Below are 13,429 nucleotides of genomic sequence, written 5' to 3' on the forward strand. Positions count from 1 at the left end.
AGAACGTGTCGTCCAACATGTTCTAGTCTGCAATGGCAGAAAGATCGTTGGCGATAAAACCTTTGCGCAAAATGTTAGACGCATATTTGCCGAAGCTCGAAATAGTCGATATTAATATGCCCAAGAACCGATTAATCAGGTCCTTGCCAAATGAGCATAGCGGTGTATAAATTCGACCCGCAATATATGCAAGTGACATTATTATTGACCGAATACGTTCATAATCTTTTAAAAATTTTCGCAGCGGTTGGGACCTGAGTGCACTGCACACTAACTTTTCATGATACAATTGTAATCGATTTTGGCGCGTAGTAATATAAGTATTGTTTTCGCCGTTACCTAGAAAATGGTTATTAACATCAAGTGGCCCGCGCAATGGTTCGTAAATCTCATGTGGCCCTTTGGCCGAAAAGGTTGGCCGTCCCTGAACTAAGACAAACAAGTACCGGCAGTACCGATACCGCGAAAGTCTCAGTCATTGTATGTCTACAGGTGGAATTATTATGCCTTGTCTGATTCATTTTACCTGTACACTGTGTACACTGTACAGTATACATTGGTTGGGAACTGGGTTAGGCAGTTACCTTTAATCGAGGTATGTCATGGGTTCACTGATGTATATTTGAGATACCGGTACATCTCGGTGCACGTCTGAAAATCTTATTGTTGACTAGGTTAGGTAGCAGCAGTGTAATTCTTAATGTTCGATTTCGTCTTTTCTCCTCTTTATCAGACTTCGGTACGAAATGTAGTAGCGACTATTATAAAAGTCAGAAATGGACTATGCATCATTATGGAGAATGAGGTTCCCGAGAGCTAAAACTAGAAAATCAACCAGACCCACGGATCAATTTCAATGCTTGATACCTGAGAGCGAATCGAAGATTGAAAAGGAAAGGATCCCAGAGTTATAATTGAATATTGTTAAGACTTAGGCTACTTCATTTACAATAAAATTATAATGCATTTGAATATTGTTCTATATCATATGAAGAAATTGATGTATGAGTGCTTGACAGTTGACGCAGTCACTGAGGCGATGGAATACAGAAAGGCTTGGTGTGTGTAGCATATTAGGCTACAGCTAGAACTCCAGAAATTTAGATCAGCAACCGGAAATAGTGCCTATAGCTGGGTCACGCAGATTCTGCGTTTTCAGCATTGAAATATGATGTTGGTTCGTTAATGGAAAAGTGTGTGCATATAAGACGTCACCTTATTCATTGGCAAAACCATGTACCCATCGAAATATTCATTTTGCGATCTATCAGGATCTGTGCAATGCGTATCCATTTCGAGCCTTCGGACAGAATGCGCAAGAGCTGTAGTCGCCGCTTGTGGGCACTGCCGGGACCAGTGTGCGTTGCGTCGCGACTTACGACTCGCAAATCGCAACTCGCGATGTTGTGTCGCGAGGTCAGTGTGCAGCGGGCTTTATGACTTGAAAAAAAATCACAATTTTGTGTGTCCTGTAGTCACAAATGATGAAATTTTGCGTCCTGATTTCAAAATTCACAAAAGTTAAGACTGTTTAAACAAAAACCTCCCGCACCAAATTTTTCCAGTTTTCACTGTATGAAGGATAGGCTTTCTTTTGTAGATACAGTTTATATAATATATATAGTACACAGCGATAACAGCAGTGCTGATGCTACACAGCCGTGTTCCCCATGAGTACTAACCGGCCGTCGTCTCCATTACTCCGAGCTAATGATTCACAACCTTAGCCGTCGTGGTGTGGACCATATTCTAACACCCATGCTGTTATAGTCGGTTAAGAATTATTCTGCGACAGTCACTGCAAGAAATGTCAGGTTGCCCGTTACCGCTCTGAACTACTAATGCTGCGGAATGCTGTATGTCGTGAATATGGTTTTCTGATTCACTGTGATATATTTTCAGTTGCCAGGATATGAAGAGTGGTGGCCTACTAACTACAGAACACAATCATTTACTGATATAAATGAGGACTATCTACAAATTGAAGTTTAAGAATGGAACTAAACTTTTCAAGTTGTCGAAATCTATTGACTCTGTATAACTTGACAAGCACAGGAATGTGTACAGCTGATTTAAAAATCTGTGACTATCTGCCTCCAGTAAGTCTTTTCGTCTCTCAATATAAGAGAAGAAATTCAAATGCTGGTGGAGGAATGTCGACAAGATGCATGATAAGAATGTTGGCATGTTTGGAAACGAGGCTTACGAGGAGGTTTGTATGACATTAAATTATTACCTACACTAAAATCAGTAGATGTCTTGTTGATTTGCATTACATTTTTGTAATGCCTAGTCATTGTTGCTGTTAAACCCTGCTTTTGTAATTCGCGTGAATCGAGATGTGATTGTTGGAATCTGATGTCTTGAATTTTCCTCCTACATATTATGATTTTAATTTCTTGCAGGGAAATGAAGTCAATGAGACTGAGACAGGACTGCTAGAACTGCAGAAGGTATCACGGAAAGGAATATCAAGTCAAAGCATGATTTGTCAGTGGAGGTGTAAGAATTGTGGCTTATTTGTTCTGGAACAGTTTAAGCATACATATATACCGATTGTTATTTTATGGCTGACTCACGAGCTACCTACGGCTTGGAACCTTATTATGAATGGTACAAATTTACTGGATTTTCAAAACACGCAACTAGAACAAGAAGTATAACTACTCATTTTTGAAAATCTGCAACTGTAACTTTACCGACTCATTTTTAAAAACTCTCAACTAGATTCAAAATCCGCAACTAGAACTACTCATTTTTTTAAATTCTTAGGTAGAACTACTTGAAAATATGTTACATAGTTCGCCGTCAACTAAGTAAATGGGTAGTTTGTTCAAGTCTGTATGACTGCCCCACGAAAGGATGTAATATAAAACCTACATTGAGATGTCGATTCTTGGACTAAACTTGAATGCGTTCACTGTGCAGTCCGTTTATTTATGAACCGCTTGTAACCGGCCTAAGTCGTATTTGCAATCCAAATTCATTATCAAACCAATGGCAGGTATGCGGTAATAATTTTAGTCACAGACTGTGTAAGTTGTAATGTAACAGTATAAACCATATTCTATACAAAAACAATATAACGCTGCTGTTGAATATGACAAATACACAGTGGTGGTCAAAGTAGTCGTCGTTGCCACTGCAGTAGAAGCAGTCAAGGTTGCCACTCCAGTCGAAGTAGCGCAAAAAATTTCTAGTTAATAGCAAGCAATATTAGCAACTTCCAGGACATGTCCAAATCCTTTAAGTGAACTTGGACAATGAACGGCCAAATGCAAGAAGTTTATGCTTTAAAAATTTTATTTTGTCAACGGTTTGTATATTTTGACCACTAAATTGGAACTTTTGAAATCGCAAGTTCTATCCTGGGGACTGACGCAAATTGACTAATGGCACAAAACATAGTTAAAATAGTCAAAAGTATATTTTGTTGCCAACGTTACTGTGACAAATGGGCTCTTCCACATAGTTTTCGAGATACTTTCTACATATAGTGCTGCAAACCTTTGTCAAAGTACTTCATAGTTTTCAAAATCCCAATTGTGTAAAGAGTAGGTTTGCCTAAAAACTGTAGGGTATAAGTGGAAGTATTCTAGCAACATAACCACTTGAGTAAATAGTGCAAGTAGAAAGTAGTGCAAGAAAACTCCAAAAAGTAAAATTATTTCGTTACTGACCTGACCATATCTGCAAATAGATACATGAAAGCATAAGAACGAATCTGGCCTATGGGATTTGCAAGTTATGGAGAAATTACTTGATCATAAACATAAACTTAACTTAGTAAACTCGCGCATTACTGTTTTCGTATATTGCAGTACAACCCTTGTTTGGTTGTATATTCAATTCTTCTTATAAATGATCCCTCACTTTCTCATCACTTAATAATAACATCCTGTTTAGCAGTCTGTATAAATTATGTCATTTACATTGCTTGGGTTTAGAAATATAATTTCTAAGCAACGAAGTATATTTGTAACTTTAGTGTCGGTCTGCTACAATATTTTCCGCTTTTCAAATATCCCGTATGGGGAGAAATGATCGCCCATTCTGACCCTGATAGCTTATGGAATTGGTCAACCTGAGCAAAGTATTTGATGCCATGATCGTATCATGTTGATTAAATCTGTTGATATCATTCAAAGTTATATAACTTACTAATTTGTAGTTGGCATTTTACAGGTGTTAGGTCCTTGCAGGACCAAGTAGTTTCCCATAAGATTCTGATCATGCAGATAAATTTATCCATCTCAACATATTTGCTGCATATTTATAAGCAACTAGATCCTTATCAGAGCAAAGCTTGGCAGACTATTCATCAATTAAGATCCGTATATCAATATTATGCAAAATACCGTCAAAGCTTTTCTGATCAAAATAAATCTGGTGCTCTGAGTTCGCCCACGGATACTTGGCAAAATAGTTTTCTCCGACATTATGTTATAGTTCCAGGAACATACTATCAGGTCAACGACGACAAAGTGAAGTCCAACTCATCTTATGATCACACGCCGTGGGGATGGTGATTTACAATCTTGGATTGTAGTGAATGGCATCACCAAGAATCTGATGACAAGAGAAGACTCCTTGGTATGGTCTTCTATCATGAATTTTACATGTATCGCAGCTGTGGCATGCATCGCATTCTTTCCAAACTGATTCATTGCAATAAAGTATTGTTTGAAGCTACACGTGTGTGTCTATTTCTAGATTACGTGTCTCTAATATTGAGCTCTGCACGAAACACTAGGAACCAGTGTTGGGATCAAGTCACTACCTTCGAGTCACGAGTCATCTCAAGTCATTGCACATTTTGACTCGAGTCAAGTCAAGTCAATCGATTTTCAAAGGTGACTCGAGTCAAGTCAAGTCACTCGTTTTTTGGAGGCGACTCGAGTCAAGTCAAGTCAAGTCAAGTCAAGTCACGAGTCAAGTCACAATTCAAGTCAAATTGAATTTTCGAAGTATGAGTGATTCAAATTCATTATATTTTACTAGCTGCGTTAAAGAAATCAATTGATCATTTATCTTGAATCCAATAACGAATATAAAGTTAAATATACATGCAAAATGCATTGTATCGCTCACGCACACGTAGAACTGCTAATAAAATACGTCAGTAACTGTATAGCTACATCAGGGTGTCAAACATACGACCCGCCAAATGATCTCATTCGGCCCGCGAAGACATTCTGAGTATATGTTGAAAATTGCATGATTTTATCCTATACATTTCTCGAATTTGTACCAAGAACTACTACTAATAAATATTCCTTCAAGATAGCAAATTTCATAGGGCCACATTATAACCATATGACAACGGAGTTGTGATTGTAGTCATCGTCTGAAGAAAATCGCTGACATTGACACCCAATTCCGACTTCTGAGGATGCGAAAAGGGCATATATTGAGTTAAGAGTTAGTAATATTTTGGAATCATTTGACTGGTGCGGCCCGCAAATAATCTGAATATTTGAATTCGACCCGCGACGTCAGTTGAGTTCGACAACTCTGAGCTACATGCTACATTCTCTTATTATCAGCCAAAATAGAGGATAGAATACGAAGCCTCGAGAAGATGAAAGAAATTGATATCGTCCATTACACTAGCCATCTATACACATCCATGAGAATATAAATGCATAAAATATATTTGTTCGCTTTAAATCATACAAGAGGGTTGGTAAAGGTGAGCGCCCTGCAATGTACGGACATAGCCGTTCAATAAACAACGATACGTTGCTAATAAATTAATCTGCTGCTACAACAACGCAAGCTGTGATCATTTTGTTTGCGGCCAGTGTATTTGTGATGTAACAATGTAGGATCAGTGAAACGTAAAATCAGTAAATGACTGGTTGCTCTCACAAGTGACAACGGCGTATCGTGAATAATCCGAACATGCACAAAATACATTGATTTAGTCGACACCGTTTACTTGATGACTTGAAATTGACTCGTAAATTTTGCTCCGAGTCACGAGTCAATCCACATTTTTGAAGCGCCGAGTCAAGTCAAGTCAAGTCATTTTTGCAGAGTGACTCGAGTCAAGTCAAGTCATTGAAAAAGTTGACTCGAGTCTGACTCGAGTCAAGTCATGACTCGAGCCATCCCAACACTGCTAGGAACACACCACATTGAGGCACGTATACGAACTTGCTATGTGGTAGTTAAAAAACGGATTTGGCGTGTTTTATTGTGGTGCTCAGCACGCGTTCGAATTTAGAATGTAGCGTCCAGTTTATCGCACGACCCACTTCTAGGCTTTTATGAGACACAGCTTACGCGGATAAGATGGCGAGGAGGAGGGATTCTCCTACACTTGGGAAAGGATTCTGAAGTCGACCTCCGTCGGACTCGAACCCACAATTCATTTGTGTTGCAGCTTTGGATCACATCCAACACGATATCTATTGTCTGCTGGATACATTCGTATTTCCGAATTGTCGCGCAACGTTACTACTTGTCGGCATCTAGTTTAACTCGTTACTCACACGACGCATTGTGCGTTGAATTACGTTCTCAATCGCTTGGTCATATCTCATTGTGGATCGCACAACGAAACATGGATGAAAAGTTGGTCGCGAACTGAAAAAGGTTGGGAAACGCCGGACTATTAAGGCCTCTGCACACTGAGCTCGCGACCCGATAAAACGAGAGAATCGCGCCTGTCTGCGACTGGACCATGCAGACCGGAGTCGCCGGCAACTCGCAACATGCCGTCTGCGACAGGGTTGCGCAACTCCGCGACAAAGTTGAAAATTTTCAACTTTGTCGCGAGTTGCGAGCGACTGGTCAGCAGTTACTGATCGTTAGCTCTATGTCACCGCAATAGTTTGTCCGGGTATTGCGTGTTTTGGCATCTATAATTGTTTCCTCATTGAATTTAGACTGATTTGAGGCCATTTTAAAAATTGAAGCGCATTCTACTGTAGGCCTTACCGGTACTTGGTAATTACTATAATTACCAAAGGCCAACCAGCTCCGGCAGTACCGATACCGCGAAACTCTCAGTCGTTGTATGTCTACAGGTGGATTTATTATATATATACCTTGTCTGGTTCATTTTAACCTGTACAGACTGTACAATGTACACTGGTTGAAAACTGGGTCAAGCAGGTACATATAATCGTGGTATGTCATGGGTTCACTGATGTATATTTCAGATACCGGTACATCTCACAACACGACGTCTGAAAATCTTATTGTTGACTAGGTAGCAGCAGTGTAACTCTTGATGTTAGATTTCGTCTATTCTCCTCTTTATCAGACTTCGGTACGAATTGTAGTGGCTAATATTATAAGTCAGAAATGGACTATGCATCATTATGGAGAATGAATCAACCAGGCCTACGGATCAGTTTCCATGCTTGATACCTGAGGGCGAATCGAAGATTGAAAAGTAAAGAATCCCAGAGTTATATTTAAATATTGTTAAGACTCAATTCATTTACAATAAAATTATAATGCATTTGAATGTTGTTCTCTATCATATCGAGAAATTAATGTATGAGTGCTTGACAGTTGATGCAGTCACTGAGGCAGTGGAATACAGACAGGCTTGGTGTTTGTAGTCATAATAGGCTACAGCTAGAACTCCAGAAATTTGGATCGGCAACCGGAAATAGCGCCTTTAACTGGGTCACCCAGATTATGCGTTTTCAGCATTGAAATATGATATTGGTTCGTGTGTGCATATAAGACGTCATCTTATTCATTGACAAACCCACGTATACCCATCGAAATATTCATTTTGCGATCTATCGGGAGCTGTGCAATGTGTATCCATTGCGAGACTTCGGACAGAACGCGCAAGAGCTGTAGTTGCCGCTTGTGGGCACTGCCGGGACCAGTGTGCATTGCTTCGCGACTTACGACTCGCAACTCGCAACGCGCAACTCGCGATGTTGCGTCGCGAGGTCAGTGTGCAGAGGCCTTTAAACTCGAGTCCGATTGGCAGTGATATCCATCATACAAGTGAGCTATAGTTTATTGCGTAGAACTGAGCCCCTGCATTCAGCACGTGTCAAGGCTGAACTGACGATGCACATATCATTTCTCAACCTCATTCTCCTGTTTTATATCATTTTCGAAGTCGAACGTCTTATCAGTTAGCCAAATTCTAGATTAGACCGTGAGGCCAATCGCTCGAGCGAGACGAAGCGTTCTCCCCAAAACAGCCCCTGATTTTCTCCGTCGCACGCTCTCTCTCTCTCTCTCTCTCCTTCTCTCTATCTCCTTCTCTCTCTCTCTCTCTCCTCTCTCTCTCTCTCCTTCTCTCTCTCTCTCTCTCTCTCTCTCATTGACAAAAACGCATATTATTTTTTACTTCACAAACTCTAAATAAAGAGATGTAAGTAATTCATGACTCAATGACATATGATGATCGGAAGTGGAAGTGTATAGTGGGACATTAGAGTCACTTGAGCACGTGTTGCAAGTAGAGCATTGCCTCATATGAAATGGTGAAAGGTTTTCTATACTCGCCTGTTGTTTGTAGCAGCAGCAGCCATAGCATCCTGTAGCCACGTATGATATTATCATATTGGTCATAGTGAGTATGAACATTCCACATGCAAGCCCGAGCAGAGAGTAATGTAAGTTCCACAACATGTACTGTGAATTAGAAAAGCACATGTTTTCAATTTAAAATATTTTGATATTCTTCCTATGACAGATACTCACTCTTATCAAGTTGCAATTTGCTCGGTCTGTGTAAAGCAGAACCAAGTATGGACTTATTGGACTACTTTGTTGTGTTGGACTTGAAAGTGGTTTTATCTTTCGGCCACGGCCACCGACGATTACGAGATGGAATGTATAAAATACTGGACTTTAATCTATTTACTTATGACAAGACGTAAGCAGTGGGACTGAATCTGAAGTCTCGCGGGCTACCCGCATAGCATCGGTGCCCACTCCGTGTCAGGTTACGTTTTTGGCACTTACATGGTAACGATAACATCCATTTTCCATATTAGAAACAAACTTGTTCTATCTGGTATTATATTGCCAAACGTGGTCATTGACATGCTTGATGGAGAATAAAAACTTCAGTCGGATAGCGCAGTGTGCAGATTATGCAGCTCTTGGTCAGCTATACTAGTATCGGCTTTGGGCACATTATTCCGAAACTATCGGCGGGCATTTTTGCAAGACCGATATCCCCAAAAACAATTTCTCTTCGGATTTTGCTATCCATATCGCCCGAACACAATTTCTATTACCAACAATAAACTCGAATTGATAAAATTGTATAATTGATATGCTGCATGAAGTATATATATATAGTAGCTATACATCATCATCATCATCATTGGTTTATTAGCAATTTTATCAGTTCAATACACCACAAAAAATGCGATACAATGAAAAGACAGGAAGATGTCGAAGCGACAGGGAGTAGTCTATGGAATCTGACACCCACCTTGGCCTAGGCGATGTAAAGAGGAGGCATGCACACTGAATGAAAGTAAAGAAGATAGATACTATAATGAGACAATGTATATAGCTTCTACGAAAGAACTCACATAATAGTGATCGTAGTAGTCGTCGTAGTAGTAGTGGCTATTGTACTGTGCGTCGATCGCAAACGATTCCAGACCCATCATAAAGAACGTCAAGATGAAGGCGAATACCGAAAATCCCCCACTGATCGATCCCTGCACAAAGAGACGATGGGAATATATGAGACGTGCTGCGTATCGTAGTGTTGTTTGACACGACTTTTTCTACAGCAGCGATTACCGAACGTTTTACACACGAACCATTTGAAGGATTTCCACTGTGTTCGCACAGTGCTTGACATGAACAGGGTCTCAAACTTATAAGTTGTGAATGATCACATTGGTAAATATTGGGGGTTGAAGGAATACAATACTGCCATCTGTGCACTTTTCGGTCCTTTGGGTGTGAATACACACTCTTTTTGTTACGGGTGCAATTACGCGATCGGAGAGCGAAGCGGAGCCTAGATAAACCTATATTACCTTTCCTAGTACTTGACGCCGCAACAGATCAATGGAATGCTTTATTCCATTGTTGTGCAACATGCTGGTGCGGGATATCGGTATTTCGGCGCCGGCTATTCTCGCACAAGGACATATTTACAGATTCGACGAACATGTGAGTCCGCGCAGTGCGCTGCCTAAAGGTATCACCGGCCATAAACTTTTCTCCCATGTTGGCCGAAACCTTCGATAATGATATGTCCAGGAGTGTATTAGTATATAACTAGGGTTGCATTTAAAATAAATGGTTGTTTAAAACACTTTGTTTAAAACAAATGCCCTTTAAAAAATCTGTTTTTTCTTTAATTGTAAAATCATGCCATAGTTGCGTAAATAATTTCCAAAAAAACGTGTTGTATGAGCCTACGTACAATTACCACCCGATATAGCCGAGACATACTATATGGGATGGTTGGAACCCTCAAAATAGTCGGTTCAACAGCTATATAGTACGTAGATATTTCGTCATAGGAGCTATATATTTGTCCTATATTTTCAATTGTCAATGTCAATCCAATATGACGTCACAATTGAATATTAGTGTCGTCATGGCTATTAAAAAATGAGTTTTGTAATAATGGCCTTGTTTTAAACATATTCGTTTCAAATTGATTTTTGTTTTAAATCCAACCCTATATATAACACAGCTACAACGCCAATTGGTTGGGGGCTCGACCGAGCTCGACTACAGATTTCCTGCCTAAATGTTTTAGGTTCATGTAGGCTCCTCCTCGCAATCGGATCCCCGTAACGCCTCCAAGTTGATACACTACAATTCGGCAGATACGGAATTATAATACAAATATCGCCCCGATGTAAAATGACCAATGCAGTCCACGCACCATGAATACCAAACCACCGCACCAGAAACAATGGGAAAATGCTAGGAAGCACGATTAAAGGAATGTCGATTGTTGAGTCCCTATCCAATTGTCTGTCAGACTTGCCAGATAACAATTCAATCAAATGATGGTGTCGTGATTTTGTCCGGAACAAATCATTGAATATTTTACGCTCGAGAGAATTACTGTTAAACGAAATATACAACGGTAATCTCGAATTATATATCCCCGCATTGTAGTATACCGTTTGCTTGGTAGGTTTCGATGCGAATCGTAAGTTCAAGCTTGCTGAAATGACAATCTGAAAGAGAAATGGTGTACGGATAGGAAAATTCTAATCGTACATGATTTGATATGTACAAAGTAGCCTATATATGTCTACCATTATTCCAGTCCAGATGCCCTGAGCAGTTGTCGTATATACCAAAAGCCAATCGTAATAGTTACAGTTGTACTTCAGGTTCGTAGGCTGAAGGTCTGAATTGTAGTTGGGGAATTTGTAGTAGAAATACTCGTAGCAGTTTCCGAGATATGACTTTCTGTACGATATCGTAGCAATGGCACATCCAACGGAATTGAGTCCAAAAATGATCTCGAATACCTGAACAGATAGTTGAAGTCTGTGTAGCAGAGGTGAAAGCTACACCCTAAAAATTGAAATCAACCCCAAATCTAATGCATATGCAGCCGTTTTTCTGTAAATATGGCACTATAGAGAACACGTAGCCAACCTTTTTTGCTATTGACGGTCGTATTTCGAATGGTCTACAGCCGCATTCCAGGACACAATCACAATGAACTACCTACTAACTGGACAGTAAATGCCCATGTTAAACTGCCCAGTGTTCACCATGTCCATTTATGATTAACTGCGGACTAATCAGTTTTTTCATATCGTTTTGCTATACGCACCGAAATCGCTACATAGTGGTCGTGTTATGAGTAGTTACTTGATTCGGATATGGTTTTTCAGTTTCACAAATGAATTTCGTCGTTAATATTCTCAGCCAAAGCGGTCAGATTTACCCGCAAAGTTGAGGGGAGGGGGGTGTTTTCGAAAATTTAGGGCAAGTTATAAATGATGATGCACCTTCGGGTGGGCCAATTGTTAGTATAGTCGCTTGTTATTATTTCTTGACCTCCTATCAGGATTGTCGGTATAGTGGAAATATATTGGAATCTCCTCAACGTACCAAAAACAAATGTCGATCGTGAGGAGCGTAAGATTCCAAGTTGGTATTTCTATATGGAGTGTAACATTTTCCTCTGCTGTTCACATGTGTACTGTGGGCATCAGATTGCAAATGGTGCAACGACTATATATTAAAGTCGAAAATATAGCCGCATTGAATCGCGCCTACAACACGAAGAAATTTAAAGATCAATCAAAATATCTCAAAAATTAGGGAGTCAATTCGTAAATTCAATTTTCATGCCGACGGCCGCCAACACATGGCTTACTAATTGAATTACGTGTCCACGGCCGAACAAATTTCCTTCCAAGGCCACAAGTTGACAGCCCCTGTACTGGAGAGTGACATCTTCAGGGTTTTGTTCGTAATTATTCATGTGATTTTCCGGTAGTGTCTGCTGAGTGCTGAGATGAGGTAAAATTGACTTGCTCACATAAACATAGGCTAATTCCACGCCGAAGGCCGTGGATTAACCGACCGCACCAACTCTCTCAGACAATATCCAGAGATGAAGCGTTTTGTAGTAAGACCAAGCACCTTGTCGAGCTATCTTTCCCATTTCCCACTACTTCCTGACGTTGCCTACTACGAGTACAATGCACCGCACGAAAACATCTGGCAACAGCGACACCTGTCAGTCCACAAAATTATTAAATCGCAAACGAATGATCGCAGGCCTACTATAATTGCCCAGTTTGGCGAGTCAGCTACTACTTTGCGAGTCGCTCGCATGTCGTCAACTGAGACAGCCTGAGCTTTAACTGAAATCGAACATGTTTCCGGGCCTAATCTTACCTCACGAAGTTGTGCATCAATTTAAAATTTGGCGTTTTATTTATTTTACCGATGGGGCGGCCTCCAACATCTTGCACCTTGAAATTAAGGTATAAAATCCTAATTTACCCAGCGGACCGGCAGAAACGTCGTCACGGACCGGCACCGGTCCGCGGACTGGCGGTTGAGAACCACTGATCTATAATATATACCGGTATTCGGTCTTAAATCAGACTGCGTTAGCAGTAGGCCTATTTCAGACCTAGGCAAAGGGTGGCCCGCATGCCCGTTCCTTGGAATTCGAAACATAAAACCTACTTTTGAATGTTGCTGCGTGGAATAAAACCATAGGCTGTATAAACGGAACCGGAACGGAAATTGGTTTAATTTAAAGCCTGTTCAATAATATGCCGCGAATACGCACTTACGCAGCCTGCGTCCCTCGCAATCTGGCATGCGTAATCCAGATACAAAATAAATCCAATGTAGCAAAGTATGTCGTAACGATTAACGTCACAAGGAGAAACTTTTTCCTATATAGTTAAGTTCAAACCACCTTTGTTGCCGTTGTCACATGTGCTTCAAATTGTTTCGTGATAGGCTACGT

The 13,429-nt window shown here is 40.3% G+C and overlaps 1 protein-coding gene across 1 annotated transcript in view; it reads right to left on the bottom strand.

The window, feature by feature from the left end:
* LOC145448277 (uncharacterized) overlaps positions 1–13,429 on the bottom strand; it is a 219,879-nt gene that overhangs the window by 204,224 nt on the left and 2,226 nt on the right. The window contains exons 2-5 of the mRNA XM_080326645.1: positions 11,238–11,456; positions 11,100–11,156; positions 9,534–9,665; positions 8,513–8,619 (exon numbers count right to left, since the gene is read on the bottom strand). Coding sequence (XP_080182771.1) covers positions 8,513–8,619; positions 9,534–9,665; positions 11,100–11,156; positions 11,238–11,456 — 515 coding nt within the window. The remainder of the gene's footprint in view (positions 1–8,512; positions 8,620–9,533; positions 9,666–11,099; positions 11,157–11,237; positions 11,457–13,429) is intronic.

This window comes from Botryllus schlosseri, chromosome 10 (assembly GCF_051294905.1).
Source record: "Botryllus schlosseri isolate E-star chromosome 10, Bs_hap1, whole genome shotgun sequence".
In the NCBI taxonomy this organism is placed as follows: domain Eukaryota; kingdom Metazoa; phylum Chordata; class Ascidiacea; order Stolidobranchia; family Styelidae; genus Botryllus; species Botryllus schlosseri.